Raw genomic sequence first — 18146 nt, 5'->3', positions numbered from 1 at the left:
GTGTGTGTGTTTTTTTTTTTCCAGGAATCTGTCTTGCTTGCAGTTGAAAATGTGTTGAAATCAGTATATGGGCCACTACCTGCTGCAGTCCCTGGTGAAAGTAATAAAACAGATGTTACCTCAGAAGACATGTTTGTTCATAGAACAGACCAAACAGATGTGGCTGTTAATGAAATGGGACCATCTGGAAATGATGAGCTACATGCTCATACTTCATTCCTTTCACTCAGCAGTGATGTGCAAAACTGTCAAGCAGGAAAAAACGCAGAGATCTGCTTAAATCATCAGACATTTAGTGGTGATAATGTACACAGTTGCCTGGACAAAAGAGAGGTTTCTAAGAGTGATGCCTTTCCAGACAATTCCTTAAATTTATTGCGTGAGGAGGAACAGAATATGGCTGATATTCAAAGTAATAGTGTTCCTGTGAGCCCCAAGTCTAAAAAAGCCAGTGAGCATGTTGAGAGCTCTGATACTATTGACAAAATAGATAAAAATGAGGAAGCCTTAATCCCTAAGGACTTATCTGAAATCCCTGCTGATAGTTGGAGTATGGGAAGTGCATTTAAAGACATTCTGGGAGACAAGCTGGAACCTGTTAAGATCTTGATTCCTGGAGCTGGAGGGACAGTTAATAAGCAAAATGAATACACTGGTGAAAAAAGCAGTGATCCACAAAGCTCAGATCTAAGCATAAAGAAAAAAAATGTGATAAGTGAAAAATTTGGACGTGTGACAGCTTATGACTTAATTAATAGCAAAATAATAAAGAAACCAAAGTCTGCATTTGAATTTTTCACACATGAGTGTCGTCCAAAATTGATAGATGATAATCCAAAGACCAGCATGAATGACATCCTGCTGACAATTGAAGAGCAGTGGAAGAATTTGAATGAAGAGGAAAAACGGAAGTAAGTTCAGGCTGTGTCTTGCTTCTGAATCTGGAAGCTACCAAAGAGTTCCTTGCAATGAATTAAAGAAATTGCAACATTCCAGTTATTTATGAAAAAATAGATAATGAATTTTGACTTCTCAGGATCAGGATCAGTATTGTTTGACATCAGAGTTGTGTTAGGCTGTGTGCAGTTGTGCACTGCAGACTGGAATTACTCCTGCCACTGTGCTGTGCAGCAGCTGGATTAGGGACAGCAGTAGTTAGGGACAGCTCTGCTGCACAGTTATTTAAAATAACAGGCAAGAAACTGACTGTTTGAGTCCTACAAGCTTCTAGGGGCAGCCTTTACCGTATCACTCCCAGTGCACTGTCCTTGAAAGCCAGCACGGTGATGGATGAGGCGCTGTAGAGTTCTTCGGAGGTTTTTCAACTTTTATTACTGTAAAGGGAGAGTTCTTTTTTAGGAACTTTGGTACTCAAACACTGAGTAAATTCCATTCCTCTAAATTTCATTTGTATCTCAGCCAAGGCTATCTCAGAATTGTATTTGTAAAACCCAGTCAAATGACACAAGGAATTACTTTTTCCCCTAACCAGCCATTCCATTGCTGGTTCAGAGACTATAGCACAGTCCAGATTTTAATCTGTTTCAAACAAGACTAAGTCTCTTCCTAGATCACAGTCTGAATAGCTAAATTCCATATTTTTCTAAAATGAAAAAATTGTCACTGAGTTTTTGAAATCCATTTGCAAGAAAAGGAAATATTTTAATAAGACATCTGCATTTTTCTGAATGTTAGCTGTATCAGAGTTAAGTGAAACCTTTTCACCTAGCTTCTGGTTTACCTAATTTAAAGTTTACTATGCAAGCAACATGCCATGATCACAAACCCATACATGTGAGAAAGTGTTTTGCCCATCTCTGCATAAGCAGAAATACTAATCTAATAGTAGAAATTTATTACAATTATATTCATGCTTTCAATGAAATGAAACAAAAGGTTCTGCCAGCTGTTTCAGAAAATTTTAATTTGCTCTGCTTTAGCTTTTGAGATTTCATGGTTGCTTTCCTGGTACAACTGTTATGTTAAAGAGTGTGCCTACAGATTAACTTTGCATTAGTTCAGGAAGGAGACCTCTCTGGTAATCAAGTTTTCCTTATATGTGGGACTGAATGCAATATATTACACACAGTGTATATATATTTTCCTTATATGTAGAATTGAGTCCCATGGCTGTTGAAGGAAAGAAATGAAGAATTCACCACTAGTTGTATCTATAGATACCAGCTTTGGTTTACCTTTCCACATTTATGGTTTAAAATTGCCTCTGAGAATAGCAAATAGGAGGAGATACACAGATAACTTTTCCTGCAGAGCAGCAATCCAGAAGGACTTGTGGCAGAGAGCATGAGTCTTGCCTCCAGGTACTCTGGGTAAATTGGGCCACCTAGAGGTAACAACAAATGTAAATAGATCAGGGCAGCCGAGTGCCACAGCTCTACTTCATGCATGATGCTGGCACAACCCCACATTGCCTGGGCTCCACTCCTTCATCCTTCTGTGATACAGTCCTGCCTTGTGCAATGGTTTCAGCATCTCTGTTTCTCTCTGCGGCCCCTCCATCGGGTCTCAATTAATTTAAATCCCTTTTGGGAGTAGTACAAGCACCAGATGTCTCGTAGTGACACAGGATGGCCTTTTCAAAACAAGCCAGCATTTATTACACAACCGGAATGTCAAATGTTATGGTCTTTAGGTTATAATAGAGGAGGAAAGCTCCGTGCATGTCCGTGCTGGCAGCATCACATATCCCCCTGCTTTGCAAAGGATTTCATTCCTTGCAGTCACTCGCCTCTTACTTAATACAGCTTGCATGTGTTTCTGGCCTTCATGTTTCCTGCATATCGGGCTCAGGTGGGAGTGGGAAAAATCACTCTAAATGCCATAACAGTGGCAGGAGTAGTTACCCTGAAGGTGTAGGAAAGGTTCAAAGTTGCACACATTGTCATGGGACTAACAAATCACCTTGTCAGCACTCTGCAGTAATTCTTCATGAGTAGATTTGTACCTTGGGAGAAATATTTTTTCAGGTAGCATGGTCTTTGCTGTCAGAGTTTGCAACTAATACTCAAATTCAGATTATTTGTCTTATAAGGGCTGAGGGACATACATTAAAAGGGGTTTCTTAGTATGCTTATTATTTTGTTTGGGTTTACATTGCAAGGGGGAAAGAATATATCATTGGTCCATTTTTCTAGTTAAACCAAAGCTGCCTTTGAAACTAGACTTCATTCTACTCTTCCACTCTCTGCTTACATCCAATTTTGCAAATTTTCATGTCTTTAGGTTTTGAAGCATCAGAAAAAGATCCTGAATTTGCAGTCTTAATTCACAAAGCAGAGAAACGCTGTTCTTGTAGCACTTGTTGATTATATGTTCCTCCATGGAAGGATTTTCAGAAAGGCAAAAGTGTTCTTCCCTCATAGTTTGTAAATCTGCAGTTTTTCTTTGGTTCTGGGCAAATCACTGATATTGATGTGTATGAATTTGGAAGATGCTCACAATCAAAGTTTGTAAGACTAGAATTTTTCTGGTGGTAGCCTAAACTGACAGGCAAGTTGGACTTTGTTTGGAAGTGTTTTCATTTTGGATTATCAGTGATCACTGAAGGCTCAATTCACCTACACTTAAATATTTTCCTGTATTACAGTTAGGTCTGTTCAAAACAAAGTATTTATTGATCTGGTCAAAGCTGTAAATGAATTTGGGATTAAAAAAAATTTTGTTCAAGTGATTTCATCCATTCATTTTAAAAGGAGCAGATGTTTTTTATCTTAATGTTTGCTCCATATTTTCTAGGACGTGATTTATTGCAAGAAACTATTTAAGCTGACTTTTTTAGTTAACTAAATATTGGTACCATATGTGAGTGCTAGCACATCATAATTAATTGCAAATGGTGACCCTTTTGTTGACCTTAATTTTCCAGCGTGCATACACATAATTGAATCAAACTGTTCCAGCAAGTAGCAATAAATAAATATGACCAGCTAAAATACTTATTTCCAATACTAACATATGATAGTACTGCTTTTTTTTGGTTTTGTTTTAATTGAAGATTAGACTGGTTTGAATTACCTTCTAGAATTCAGACTATCAAGTAAGGGCAAAAAGAGGGAGTTCAGCAAATCACAACCTTTGCTTTCAGGAAAGTAAAATTCTTAAGCAGTAGACAAGCATAAACCTGGGACCTATAAAAGTTTAGTTATCTCACTGACATTTATAAACTCATTAAGAATCGATTCATGTTGTAGAGGTTTAGTATGTAGTAATGTTTTAACCATTTAGACAGCATTTAGGAGTACCTTTTTATTGACTGCTTTTGAAAAATTTCTAAGATTGATTATTACTTACAGATTTCTCTGATAATCATCCATATCCTCTATTCTTACACTTCATCTGGCTAATTTTAGGCCATTTGAAATCAAATACGCTTTTAAGTAAGTAAGACCTGGGGCTTGGGAAATTATTCACGCTCCAAAGTCCTGCTGGCCCCATGGCCTCCCCTGCAAGGCTGTAGAGCTCTAGAAGCTTAAACTACTTTCTGAATTGAGCTGGATGTGCCTGTGACAAAAAACTCCTTCCAAAACTCTGTATTTGATTGCAAATCAAACAAGGGACTGAGGTGAGAAGAACCTTGCTGTAGGTCTTTACATTATGCACTCTGTTCCTTAGAGTAATAGTTCCTCTCCCTTACAGTAATTGAGGTTTTGCTGGCTGTCTTGAAGGAAAATTTCCAGCTTTTGTTCAAGATGTGATGTAATAGAGGCAGCGTCACCATCTTCATCACAGTTGGCAGTGTGTTGATGTGGGTACTTGAATGGACCATGCATGTGGTTCTTGGCTCTTGAAATGGTTACCTTTCCTTCTGCTGTAGTGTGTTAGGGGTTAAGGTCTGGAGCTTTTCATCTGCTGATGCTACTGGTTTGTTTTCTCCTTCAAGTTATGAAATAAAAGCCTCTAAGGACCAGGAACGGTACAACAGAGAGGTCAAGAAAGCCAATGCACAGCCAATGCACCGACCAGCAAAGGAGACAGAAAAACACAAAGCCAAGCTGAAGAGTTCTGCATCTGACCAGCAGAAGCTTGACAAGATATTTCATAACCAGATTGAAAAGAAGGGGAAACTGGAACAGCCTGTGAAAATTGTGACAGTGCCTTTTTCTCTGAGTTCCTGTAGACGTCACCTTCAGAGACAAGAGAGAAATGTTTCAGATGAGCATGAGCTTTTCCTGATCCGTCGTCAGAGTTTTCCTGATGTCTGGATACTTGCTACTGAAAAAAATGTCAAGTTGCTAAATCCATATAGACTGGAAGAGGCCCTGCTGTGTAAGAGATTATTGATGAACCATAAGCTTCCAGTAGAGAAACTGGACAATCCAATTGTGTTAACAGACAGGTATAGTACTATTGAGCAAAAATGTATATATTACTTGAAACATCGGTTGATAACTATTTACAGTAAACTCTGGCAAGGCCCTGTTTGCTAATGCTGGGCTTATTTGTGCACTCACTTAGCTATTAAAACAGAGTTTTGGGTTTTATACTTTGATCTTGTAGTACTGAGCGCACTTGGTCTTATTCTAGTTGAAATAAGTATGATCTTTGACCAGTTTCCTTGGTAGTGCATCAAATACAAATTTCCTCCCCTGGAAGAAAATTAAATTCTACACGTTTTCACAACTTTAACTGATTTTCCTCCAAGAATTAGGAAATGGCTGATAGAATTATTATTACTGTATGCCTAAGCTCAGTCCCCTCACTAAGATAAGTGAATAGTTCTTATTTTGTTTCTTTAAACAATTGCTTTTCCAAAATACTTTATAAAATCTTGATGACTCCTTATAATTTGATATCTTTTTCAGTGGTTTTTGCACACTTGCAATTTTCACATAAGGGATGTTGTTTTTTAACACTTGGGGATTTTTTTTTCAGTCTTCTTGGTGGATCTCAGTATATGGCTGCTCTTTGTAAAATGCAGAAGAATTACCAGAGTTTCCATGGATCAGGTTATTTGTCAGATCCAAGGCTTGTAGCAAATGGATTCCAGATAAAAGTGATAGAAGGTATGATGGTTTTAAAATCCATTAGTTTCATTGGAGCTTGCTTCCTGTGATTTAATGATTTAAATTATTGTTAATGTGTATCATGTTATTCTGCATTACCTTGTCTTTTAAAGCACCTAGCATTCTGCTTTCCTTACCATTGAGATTTTACTTCTTGGCAGAGAATGTAATCTTCCCCACAGAACATTGAGTAATGGAAACTGATGACTGAAGAGAAAACTTAAATAGTATTTCAAAGAATGCTCTGAAATGCATGTTTTCCTCAATTCTTTCTTCTTTTCTCAAAATGCTCAATGCCCATATCCTTAATTGCCATTCTTATATAATTTAGATTAAACTGACAGGAATTCCTGAGCCCAGGCACCTTCTGCAAGTATGTGTTTTAGCTGACTACTCCTGTACTGCTGAGCATTAAGGAGTTCCAGTAAGGAGCTGAATCCTGGTTGATGTTATACTTTTCTATTAAAATAGTAACCCAGAGCCCAAAGGGATCAGCAAAGAGATGGTCAAAGGATCACCACACCTTTTCTCAGAGTTTGATCTGAATACATTTTGAAGGAGTATACTTTCAATACCTCTCTGTTGATCACAGAAAAATGCATTTCATAGTTTGTTTTTTTTTTTTTACTTTATCAAGAGAACTCAAAGGTCTTTACATCTTTCTGAAGAATGTTTTCTAGGATGTGCTGGAAACACAGGGGTGACCCAGTGGAGGTTCTGCAGATCACGAATTCTATAGCAGAATTCCAAGAAAAGAAAGCTTCCTTGGGGGTAGCACCTAGCTGACAGCTCAGGGAAAAGATTGGCCATAAGAGCTGTTAGAAATGCTATAGCTTCATGTGTTACAGATCCCCACATATGTACAGTGATGACAGATGTACTGTAACATATGGGATCTTTTAAGGGTAGCTACAAAAATGGGATGTAGACCAACTCCTTCACTCAGAGGCTGGCTCTTGTGAAGAACTGAGCCAAAGCTGTTTTCCTTACTGGATCATGCACAGCAAAAACAGGGAAACTTCCTTCTGACTGACTAAATCTCTGCATAAATACCAACACCTTAGTAGAAGAGGTGCTGATATTAATTGTGATAATAATCATGGAGTGAATGATTAGGGAAATAAAGCATGTACTGTAAGAGGCTGCTGCTACATGATTTACTCAGACAAGCAAATCAAAAGCTGAAGAGGTCTATGATATGTCCTTAGGCAAATATGGGAGAGAGGGATTGTAGCTTAGCACTTCTGCTCACCAACTTTTTTTTACCTCCTGATATTCTAAATTTGCTCAAAATCTAGTTAATGTAAACTAGACGTGAATAAATTGAATGTGAAAATTTGTAGATAAATAATTTTTCATCCTGGATGAAGAGTTTAATTTCTAGTTTATTTCCAAGCAACAACAGAAAGTTGTTGACCAGTCTTGTAGTACTGCAGATGTCTCATGGTTAAACCACAGCCAGCAGCTCAGCCCCCCACAGCCACTCATTCACTCCCCTCTCAGTGGGCTGGGGGAGAGAACTGGAAGGGTAAAAGTGAGAAAACTTGTGGGTTGAGATATAAAGACCATTTAACAGGTAAAGCAAGAGTTGTGTACAGAAATGAAACAGAAAAAGGAATTCTTTCACTGCTTCCCATGGGCAGGCAGGTGTTCACCTGTCTCCAGAAAAGCTGGGCTCCATCCCATGGAATGGTCTTTTGGGAGGACAGACATCATCACAGCATTCCACTTCCTTCTCCTTCCCCAAGCTCTATGAGCTTGGTGCCACATGGTTTGGGATGTCCCTTGGGTCAGCTGCCCAGCTGTGTCCCCTCCCAGCTCCCTGTGCACCCCCAGCCTCCTCTCTGCTGGGGTGGGGTGAGGAGCAGGAGGGCCTTGATGCTGTGTAAGCCCTGCTCAGCTCTAACAAAACATCCCTGTCTTACCAGCACCGTTTCCTGCACAAATCCAAACCAGCCCATACTAGCTACTGTGAACAAAAGTGGCTGTCTTGGCCAAGGCCTAATGGCAAACTACTTTTAAGAGAGCTTGCTTAGTTTAAGAGCAGCATTGTAACACAATAATAACACAGGACTTGACACAGTAACTGGGACATAGTCTTCCCATCCTGTGTTCCTAAGATGTAAATTTAAGAAAATGGAACCTCAAGGAAACTGTTCTGGTTTGGTTTACAGTTAGTGAAAGTGCTTTGTATGCACTGTGGAGGTTGATGAACCATAGGAATAGCCCAGTAAAGAATGGGAATCTAATTCAGTTCTTTGTCCTACTTTTCTATTTTAACTACTTGACTGAAAAGTTAATAACATGAGTCTTGTCAGTGATGTTTATAAGCTTCTGCTGATGACATTATAGCAGTTACAGCCTTTTTCATTAAAAGAGCATGCCACTGTAGATGAAGGTAGAAATACCAGCAAACAAAGGGAATTTCTTTCTTCTTCCCAGCTTTTTTCCAACTGATGCGAGGATTTCTTCTTAATTAGTTTCTCCTCTTTTTCCTAAACTTGTCCCTGAAATACACTGTCTTCTACAAATACTTATTAGAGTTGATTTTTAGTCACACAGGTATTACTTTTTAAAATTCCTAATGTGTACTTCTCCAGGAATTTCACTATGAAGTCTAAGGTTACTTAATTCATAGATTCTTGTATAATCTTTACAGAAGGGGACTTCTCTATATCAGGAGTGATTTGTCCCACTCAGACCTGAGTATTTTGTAGGATCTGAAAGAACCAGTTTGTTTCATAAAACATCTTTCACAATCCTTATTAGAAGCATTACCTTTTTTCACGGTCTGTATTCACTGTCTGTTTTTGTGGGGTTGAAATTCAGACACATCCTGAAAGAGAGGCATCCTGATGTTTTTGAACTAGAATTTCCTTCAGAAAAGTTTTGTTTCTTCAGGATACATTGTCAGTTTTTTGAGCCAGAGGTTCCTACTTTGCATGGTGGATGATGCTTGCTGTGGAGAGGTCCTAGAATGGAAATGTGCCATTAACCCACGGTAACTGAGAGTTTCTCCTTAGCAGCATCCATAGGAGCACACCACAATGCCATTCTCTGTGCACACAACCTTTGTAACTAATTTTTTCCTATCTTTTTGGATTCATTGGATCAGTTCTAGTATTTGCTGTTTCTCAGCTGAACTGAACTATCAGCTCTTTGTCTCTGCCAGGGTCTGATGCAGCATATTCAGAAGTCTGTGTTTTCCTCTGGGACTTCAGCCCTGATATGGTCATAATAGATATTCCTTTCTGACTGCTGATTGATTTCTCATTAATAGACACTTATTAGCACTCGTTAATATGCATGCCTTCCTTTTTCATCCTGAGTGAAGAGTTTTATTTTCTGTAGTAGAATTTTTTTTTTTCTGACAGAGAGATCCTCTTACATCACAAGCAAATTGATTGATTGATTGATTAATTGATTGATTTATTAAGATTTGAATTTCAATGTGCAAGTGGTATTTCTAGTAATTTCTTTTTGAAAAATAACAAGCTGTTCTGTTGATCCATGCAAATAAGTCTGTGATGCCATCATAGCTCTACGATACCTCCCAAAACAAGAGCAAAGGAAATGCAGCTGCTCCAATTTGACATTCAGATGTTTTAATCATAGAGGAGGCCTTCCTTGACCCATGGTGGTTTATTAAGAGGACTGTCAGTCTAGTAGATTGCACTGATTATTCTACCAAAGAAAAGGACCCAGAGTATTGCTGCTCAATACCAAATGTTAAGTCTACTCATAATACCCAGATGCTAACTTGGAACACTGGACCTCTTGCCTTTGGTTTGTGCACCCCACTAGGACAGTTTCCTAGAAAAGTATTGATGCCTTAAGCTTTAGCTTTCATATTTTTCACGTTCTGTACTGCCTTAGTGTGTAACTCTAAAGTTCATATAAAGTGGGAGCAAGTTCTCCTCACAGTTTAGTCAGACATAACAATCTTTTTCCAGCCTGAGAACCAAGGACACCATTGCAGCTTCAGGCCCAAAAAGCGTAAACAATAGCAAATTGAGGAGAACAATCTGGGAGAATAAGACTTTTTAACCTGAAGCTGTAATTGAACAATTAACCCCAATATTTAAATGGACTAAAACTTATGAAAGTGTGAAAACTTGTGACTCAGGATCCATCTTGGCTAGAGCCACAACCGGGCTCTTGTACTGCCCAAGGTGTATCCTTTGAAGGTCTCTTAATAAATTCCTACTTTATTCCTTTAACTCTGTCTAGCTTCTCTTCCAGGTAGCCTCTCTAGGCATTACTAAAATGATTTAAATTTAAAAATAGGACCATAGGTTTATTCCTTGTTTCCTTGTGGTGTTGGGGTATTTTGCAAAACTGACTGCTTATTTATTTGAAAAAAAAACCCTGAGGAGCTGCCTTTATTTGGAAGGTGACCAGTAATTCCTTTGTTGCATTAGGTTTGCATATCAACTGATCTTCTTTAAAAATGCTTCTTTGCAGTTCAGAATCTTAGCTTGTGCACAGAGGGACTTTTAATGAAGATTTTAATTCTTATGGTTTCTTACTTCAAAAAGAACTCACCCAGAAAGTATTAATTTTTTCTTACTTGGTTGACATACTAGGGGCAGTGTCATTCATAGGATAAAAATAATTCATTCATTAATCTTGCGTTAATCTTGGGATTAATACTGAGTAACTGAATATTATCTCCTTGTGGTGCTTAGAATTCATAGAAGTAAACTCTGTTCTTTAATGGCCAATACCTTTTATCTAGTGGAGTGGTTCTGAGCTTTATTTAATTTCATAATTTACCAGGAGTCTTTCTCACAGGCCTTGCTCTGAACCCCATGACACCATGTGGCACTAGATACACTACTCCTTGTAGGTTTTTGAAAGGTCTAATTAGCTGCTTACTTCCTGGAAAGAACTCAGTTCCACATGGAGTTTTGTTCTTGTTCTGCCATTTTGGTGGGAAAGCTCCTGAAACATCTTTATTTTCACAAATGCAACTTTGGATGTTAATTTTTGCAAGAGTGGGAGTTGGAGGCCTTGCTTGCCTGTTGTTTCATTTGAGAGTAAGTCTGCCTTTTGAATGTGTTCTTGCTAGAAGACAGAAAGGTAATCTACCTTTACTCTCTTCAGAGACTCTATATGACTGCAGCCAGAGTTGTTCCAAGTATCCTAGATTTTGGAAGTGTCTCATCTGCTTCATGTTTTTGGTAGGCTAAGATCTTTGTATTGTCTCTCTGATTCTCTTAATATTAACTGCTCATCAGTCTAAGGAGTATTCAACTAGATTTTTCTCTGGATAGCTCACAGTGAAAAACATGTTGTGAAATAGCCAAGAAAACACTTCTTGCTGTCAGTGTGTCAGTTAGGCAAAATCAATGGTTTCTTTGTGGAATGTGCCAGTTGTTGTAATTTGCAAAGCTGTGACGCTGAGCTCCAGTCTGTCTTCCACTGCCCTCCCACCCCCTCATGTTCTGGCCTTACAGAGGCTTCAAGTGATGCTACCTTTGGGAGAGCAGTCTGTTTGCTTTTACTTAATAAAGCAAATTACTTAATACTCAGTGTTCTGGGACCTGCCAGGCATTTGTTTGCTCACAGTGACCCCTGCGTGCAGGGAACACTTCAAGAAGTAAGATGGATTACTTTCTGTCCAGTTCTTCTTATGATGTATTTATTATATGTGCCTTCACTGCACATCTGTCTGTTTGCCTTTGGGAAATGCCTAGAGAGAGATGGGAATTCTTGGCTGGAGAGGAACTGAGACCAGGGAACACACCTTAGCTGGTATTGTATCAATGCTGGGTCTTGGGCCATGCTCCAAGGCAGGCTTTTAGGGTAGAACTGTCTGCCCCATGGAGTCACCACAAGTATGTCCAAAGAAAGGCCTCAAAGAGGAGTAATAGGTAAATAACCCATTGTTCTTGGTGGTATAAACTGCCTCAGCTCTTGTAATCCACCAGTGCAAAACCATGCTGCAATTTAATTTCATTTTGATTTGACCATAGACTGGGAGATAGTCAGTGTTATAGTGTCACCTAATCTAGGTGGCAGCTGGAAGGGCACAGTTTTTCCTGGCCATCAAGAAGGAATTATCCAAAGATGATTGTAAATGCTTCATTTGGAAGGAGAAAGGTGAAATTTGTAACAATGAGAAATCCACATTTTTACTCATTTGAAAGCTAGTTTATTTGTTCATGGAAACACTTTCCTTGGAAGTTGCAAAATATTTCAGAGAAACTACTATGGCAACTGTTTGAGAAGTGCTGTTTGAATACTCAAAAATCCTATTTTGTCAAAAATTTACAAGTACATTGAGGCTTGGACATCTGCTTGAATCATCAAATGTTGCCAATATCAGAGTTCCTGCCGAGACTTGCAGATAAATACTTGTTAATCAGCATGCAACAGGACTACTTTGCGGTTTAAAGAATGTTAGCAGAAAAGGAGAGTGGCACACAAACGGAAATACCAAAGAAATAAACCTCCCTTAGCCAGGGTTTGTATTGTTTGTTCTTATGTTAAACTCTTTCAAGCCCACTTTGACTTTCAGATGAAATAGGAAATTGGTGAAGCTAAATCTGGCTGTCAGAATTTGCAGATGGAGCAATGGCTGTTGGTGAAGCTGAAGAGTATATGAGGAAATGTTTTGCAAATTCAGAACCTCACTGTCATAAAATTTTAAAAGGAAGTACAGGAAATACAGGTCTATAAAATGAGTGTCTAAATGCCTGAAACTTTAAAAAGTTTGTGTCCTGTCTTTGGTAGCAAATAGAGGGGTAATTATTAAAAGGTTTTCAAATAGACTAAGTTCTAATTTTAGAGAGAAAGCAGCATAATCAAATGGTCTGGAATAGTTCCTAAGTCTAATCTGTAATTAAATCAAAAATAGGACAAAAATTAAGAGAAAATATCTGAAGGAGATTTTAAAAAGTGACTTTATCTTCTCCTCCTGTCCTTTACTGACAAGCTTGCCCATGGGGAAATATTAGCATAGTACATGATCTTTTCTCACCTTTATATCTGGAAAACTTTCATATAATTTAACATTTTGCTTTAAGCTGAATCTGAACACAGGTTTACAGTATTATATAAAAATATGTCTCTGCTTGCTGTCTGTGATTCAGGAAAAGCAGCTTGAAAAAGAGAAGGAAGACAATGCTGGGTGAAAAACGAAATAAGGTTTCAGATGTAAAGCAGTGTTTATTACATAGCTGGAAGAAGGTTATGTGATTTTTGGGGGGAGGGGTGATGAGGGGCTATTCCCTATATCAGATTCCCCTTGGTCAAAGTATCTCATGCCATGAAGCTTAAAGAGGCCCAAGAGCATTATTTACCCAGTGACACACCCATATTTAGGAAAAGTTTCAACCTTCACAGTTATCCTGTTCATCTTATTTAATGACTGTCAGATAGTGCCTGGACATGGATAACTCAGCTTCATTCTACCAGTAATGAAAGTACATCTAGCTGACTTATGATTATATATTTTCTCTCACTTCTGAAATATTTCATGTTTTTGTTTGGATTAGGAACAGAAATTATCCCTTGTGAGAGTTTGTTAGTTTAATCCACCTTGGAGTAATCTATTTGTCTCCAGCTCTTTTGACTTTACAAAAACCATTTATGACTTGAGCTGAAGGTAATTTATCCTACCTGGAGCCATTACACGAGAGTGGATTTATTTTCATTAGTAATTCAGTTTTTCTATGTCTTCGTGAAAGTTAGTTTGTACTTGTTAGGCCTGTAGGGGAGGAAAAACAAAGGTAGCTGTGCAGGTTGGGCTGAGATTTCTCAGATGCACACAAGATGAATGAGAGGATAGTCTGAATGAGAATATGTGAGCCTGACCACCAGAGAACTTGCTTCTATTCTAACTAGCATGGAAAAAAAAAAAGTTGCTATATCGGAACAACTTCAATCAGTTTTCTTTCCTGAAATGTGAATAAGAAGGAAAATCATATATACCTCAGTGCTTGAATAGACATTCTGTGAGAAAGGCTGTTTAATTTTTTATTCATCGTTCCTACTCAGAGTGTTACCTGCTCCAACAGTGATACCATATGAATGATACAATGAACTCACTCAGTCACAGAGCCTCTAGTTTTATGGGTTTGAGTTTTTCCTCAGATGTACTAGGAAAAAAACCTGCTTTTTATTTCAATAGAATCCAGATTTGTTATTTGAACTCTACAGATGTTTAAACCACTTACATAGGAAATAGTGCCAACACTGTTTTAATTTTTTCAAACCAAATTGTGTTTTATTGCTAGCTTCAACTTTAATTTTATGTATATTTAATTAAAGTCACAGAAGCTTTAATTAAAGCTGTGCTCAATACTAGGAATGCTGCAAATGTTTTAAGCATTAAACGGTGCCAGCTAGGATTTGGATTAATGTAAGCTGAGACATTTGTGATGTGAATAAACACACATCATCATAATGAAACATTGTGCAAATAAATGCTTTTCATTCCAAGGGAGGAACAAAAAAGTTTCCTAATTGTATTGGACTAAAGTACTAAATTACTTTGCATCAGTTTAATTTTCTGTGAATTGCTATAGAATAGAAATCAAAGCAGTGCATGAATTACTGTTTTGTTTTTGTATTTTCAGGTGTTTCGGCTGCAGAAAGTCATCTGGAAATAGAAGGGATGGCAAATTGTCTGCCATATTATGGAATTTCTGATTTGAAAGAAATTCTGAATGCTGTAGTTAACAGAAATGCAAAGGAAGTATATGAATGTAGGCCTCTCAAAGTGATAAATTACTTGGAGGTGAGACAGAAGCTTTCTCTTTGTATTAGCCAGCTAAACTTGTAGTAATTCCTGAAACAGCTTGAAAATCTTTCTTCAGCTTTGTGTTTTAATTAATTTCATTGTGTTCTAAACAGAAGTTTAGAACTTGAAAAAGAGAGTATCATATCCTCTCTGAGTTGTGTATTCCTTACCAAAATGCTTCCATCAGCTACACCCAAAAGCAGTCACCCAGTGTGATATAACACGTGCCAAAAGGTGGTTTTCACAAAGTGTTTCCTCTGTAAGGCACTTTTCAAACTGGAAAGGCATTTCTCCATATTAGGATAAAAAACTGCCACAGAATGGCAGTGACTCATGTAAATATTTTCTGTGGAAATAAATAAATTGTCCATCCAATAATTGTCCAAATGTCCATGTCTCAAAAGAGAGACAATAATGGCATGAAGTTTCAGAGACAACTAATAGATGTGGAACTAGTTAAAGCTGGAGTAACCAATAGTAGTAGTAATCACTTCCTGGCTAGCTGTTTCACTAGTGCTGTTCAATTCCAATTCTTTTCAAAAAGGTTACCAAAGTATATGTAAAGTCTCTTCTTACTTGGGCATTTATAACATGCCTCATTTATAACATGAATTGGGTTACTTGAAACTGGGACCTAGACACACACTTACACAGAGTACGTGTTTTATCTTTAAAGTATTATTACACAAATCTTTCCCTATCTTTTGAGGGTAGTAAGCTGCCTTTGCAGCAAGTGATTCTGTTATGTACTACTGAACCACTCTCATGCACTCAGGAGAGAAGCTTAAAGAAGGGATAAGTTCAGTGTTGAGACAGGAATGGTTTATAAAAAAACCCAGATAACTGTAAAAGCTGTTATTCAGAAATAAGCACTGAATTTTTTGACCATTCTGGGAGGTTAAACACTGGAAATGCCATTCACTGTCGTGTTCAGAATCACTACTTTAATCATTCATTTCATGTTTGAGCAGGCAGCCTGTCTGCAGCTTTTGCTGTCAGTGGATAGATGCAGACGAAAGCATGGGGTAATGGTTGAAGCAGCAGCCTTCCAGGGTATGAAACAGTCCACAGTGATCTTCTTCCCACTTGGAGGAGTGGGAGGAAATCTCAGACAAAGAAAATGAGATGATTTAGATGAAATCATTATGAATGCTGCTCAGGTTTGTCCAGTATGAAGGAAGGTTGTGTGCCACATACATTTCTGTCCAGGTAACATGACTTAGGTACAAAAGAGAAGGCAGTGGCAGGAAGGCCCATCTTGGAGGAGGAAACAAAACTTCTTTTTGAAGTTCCTTAGTCCTTTCAGGGTGGGTACTTTAGCAGTCACTTCTGCTTTCTAGTGTTAATTGGATGCAGTAGAACATAGTAAATACAAATTAATCTATGAAGTTTTGCTGTAGTATTTTTCAAATTGAAGTTACTGACTGCTTGAATTAATTTATGATACTTTTAAAATTTGTGATGTGAAATATGTCTTATGAACTGGTAAACATGTACAGCTGATATTGGTGACAACAGGAAATAAGAAACACAAAGCATCTTGCAAAATTAGGCTAAAAGAGGGCAAACATAACCAGGGGGCTGACTGTGCATGCCTCCATTATAGAAATGTCAGGAACTGACCAGTAAGAAATGTTTAAAGTTATATTTAGATTTCTGAGATTTGAAATATTCAGCAGCAGAAAAGGATGACCTTTAAACAGTGAGTTTTTAATTCCTGCTTTCTGGTAGCCACAGGCTAATGTGTTAAAAAGTGGTACTTTAAAATTACTGGGGTTTTGGTTTTGTTTTTCCTTTGCACAGGGAGAAGCAGTGCGTTTAGCTCGGCAGCTGCCCTTACATTTGTCAAAAGAAGATGTGCAAAACACAATTTACAGGATGAAGCAACAGCTTGGAAAGGAAAATAAAGGCTGTGTTCATGGTCGTCCTTTTTTTCATCACTTAACAGATATTCCAGAAGTTGACAAGCACAACTCCATGGAAATTATTCAGTAAATGGAACATTTTGTTTGGGGTCATACTTCTCTTGCTTAATTTTGATCACTACTCTGTAATTTCAGTATGTTTTGTGTAAAGCTTTTGTTTAATGACTTTTCATTGTTACATGTTCACCTCCTAAAGACTTTATTTAAATAAAAATGCTATTTGAAAACAGAACAAAATACTGTAGAAAAACAACTCACCACTATTTTTTTAAAAAGAATTTATTAAAGAAATGTTCTCAACTGGTTTCCTCCTTCTCTTATTGCTGCAGGTTTAAGAAATACCAGTATGTCAGAATTTTTTAGATGTGAAGTGGTTAGAAGTTGCTTTCAACAGAGCATGGCAAAGTTTTTTATACTAAGGACATCAACTCTTAATATTCAAAGGAATGCCAGATAGCTGTAAGTATTTGAATATGGCATTGCCATATGCAGTTATTATAGTTAGTTATGCCATATGCACTTATTATGGTGTTGTATTTCTGTTTGGAAATTCTTAGCTCGTGTAAATGAGTATTGACAGTCCTAGTATCCAGTCTCCAAAAATTCTACACTTACAGAAGTATGGTTCTCCAAAGTACAGTACAAAAGTTTAAAAACTTCAGATCAACAAAAACTGGCCAGTTCCATGAAAGCAGAATGGATGTGAGTCACAGGAGCACAGGTTAGCACTGAAATCAGGTGCCCATGGATGTTTATTGGTGCAGTGCTATACACAAACTGTTTGGGGGTGGGAAACATAAACTGTCCTCCCTCAGGGAGAATGTGGCATAACTAGGGCATAGTCTGCTATATAGAGAGCTACTGATTTTGGTAAACTGGTTCATTCTCTTCTACCAGAACACAATGTTTACTCCTCTATTTCAAGTAGTGGCCTACTTCTGTAAACCTGCCCCCTAGCCCTTCTGTGCACAGCAGATGCCTTGTCTCTGGAAGAGTATGTTTTAAAAGTTTCAAGTTCATCTGAAAATTCCTGTTTATCCCCTGCTGTTGTTTGCAAACCTTGGCACTATGAAAATGTGGTGGTAGGACCTAGCTGTGTAGTGTTTCTGTGGCTGCTGGGTAAATGGTCGAAGGTTGCTGAAAGGCCCAAGTGCAAGTTGGTTTGTGGGCAGGAGTGTTGGACCAGACAAGCAAATGTAGGGTTTGAATGTTTTAATCACTGATGCTGAACTGGTGAACTAATTTAAGAACTCACATCACAGCCATACATCACAACATGTAAATTGTAACCTGAAAGGCAAGGATTATCAATTCTAACCTGAAAGGCAATGATTATCTTTTTCACAGAGCCTGTTGCAACAGAGCAAGGGGTAATTGTTTTGAACCAAAGGAGGATCAATCTAGATTACATATAAGAAAGAAATTTTTTACAATGAGGGTGGTAAGGCA

At 37.9% G+C, this 18146-nt stretch overlaps 1 protein-coding gene across 7 annotated transcripts in view; it reads left to right on the top strand.

The window, feature by feature from the left end:
• Positions 1–16997, top strand: part of PMS1 (PMS1 homolog 1, mismatch repair system component) — a 44174-nt gene extending 27177 nt beyond the window's left edge. For 5 of the 7 annotated variants that reach the window (XM_063162522.1, XM_063162524.1, XM_063162525.1 and 2 more), the window contains 5 exons: positions 25–911; positions 4901–5356; positions 5893–6023; positions 14609–14769; positions 16576–16997. In XM_063162522.1, coding sequence (XP_063018592.1) covers positions 25–911; positions 4901–5356; positions 5893–6023; positions 14609–14769; positions 16576–16767 — 1827 coding nt within the window. In that variant the 3' untranslated portion in view covers positions 16768–16997. Of the gene's footprint in view, positions 1–24; positions 912–4900; positions 5357–5892; positions 6024–14608; positions 14770–16575 lie in introns of those variants that run through there. The other 2 variants (XM_063162527.1, XM_063162526.1) reach the window with 2 other exon arrangements.
• Positions 16998–18146: the final 1149 nt, after the last annotated feature.

This window comes from Melospiza melodia, chromosome 8 (genome assembly GCF_035770615.1).
Source record: "Melospiza melodia melodia isolate bMelMel2 chromosome 8, bMelMel2.pri, whole genome shotgun sequence".
In the NCBI taxonomy this organism is placed as follows: Eukaryota; Metazoa; Chordata; class Aves; order Passeriformes; family Passerellidae; genus Melospiza; species Melospiza melodia.
This window is presented reverse-complemented; position numbering and strand designations above follow the sequence as displayed.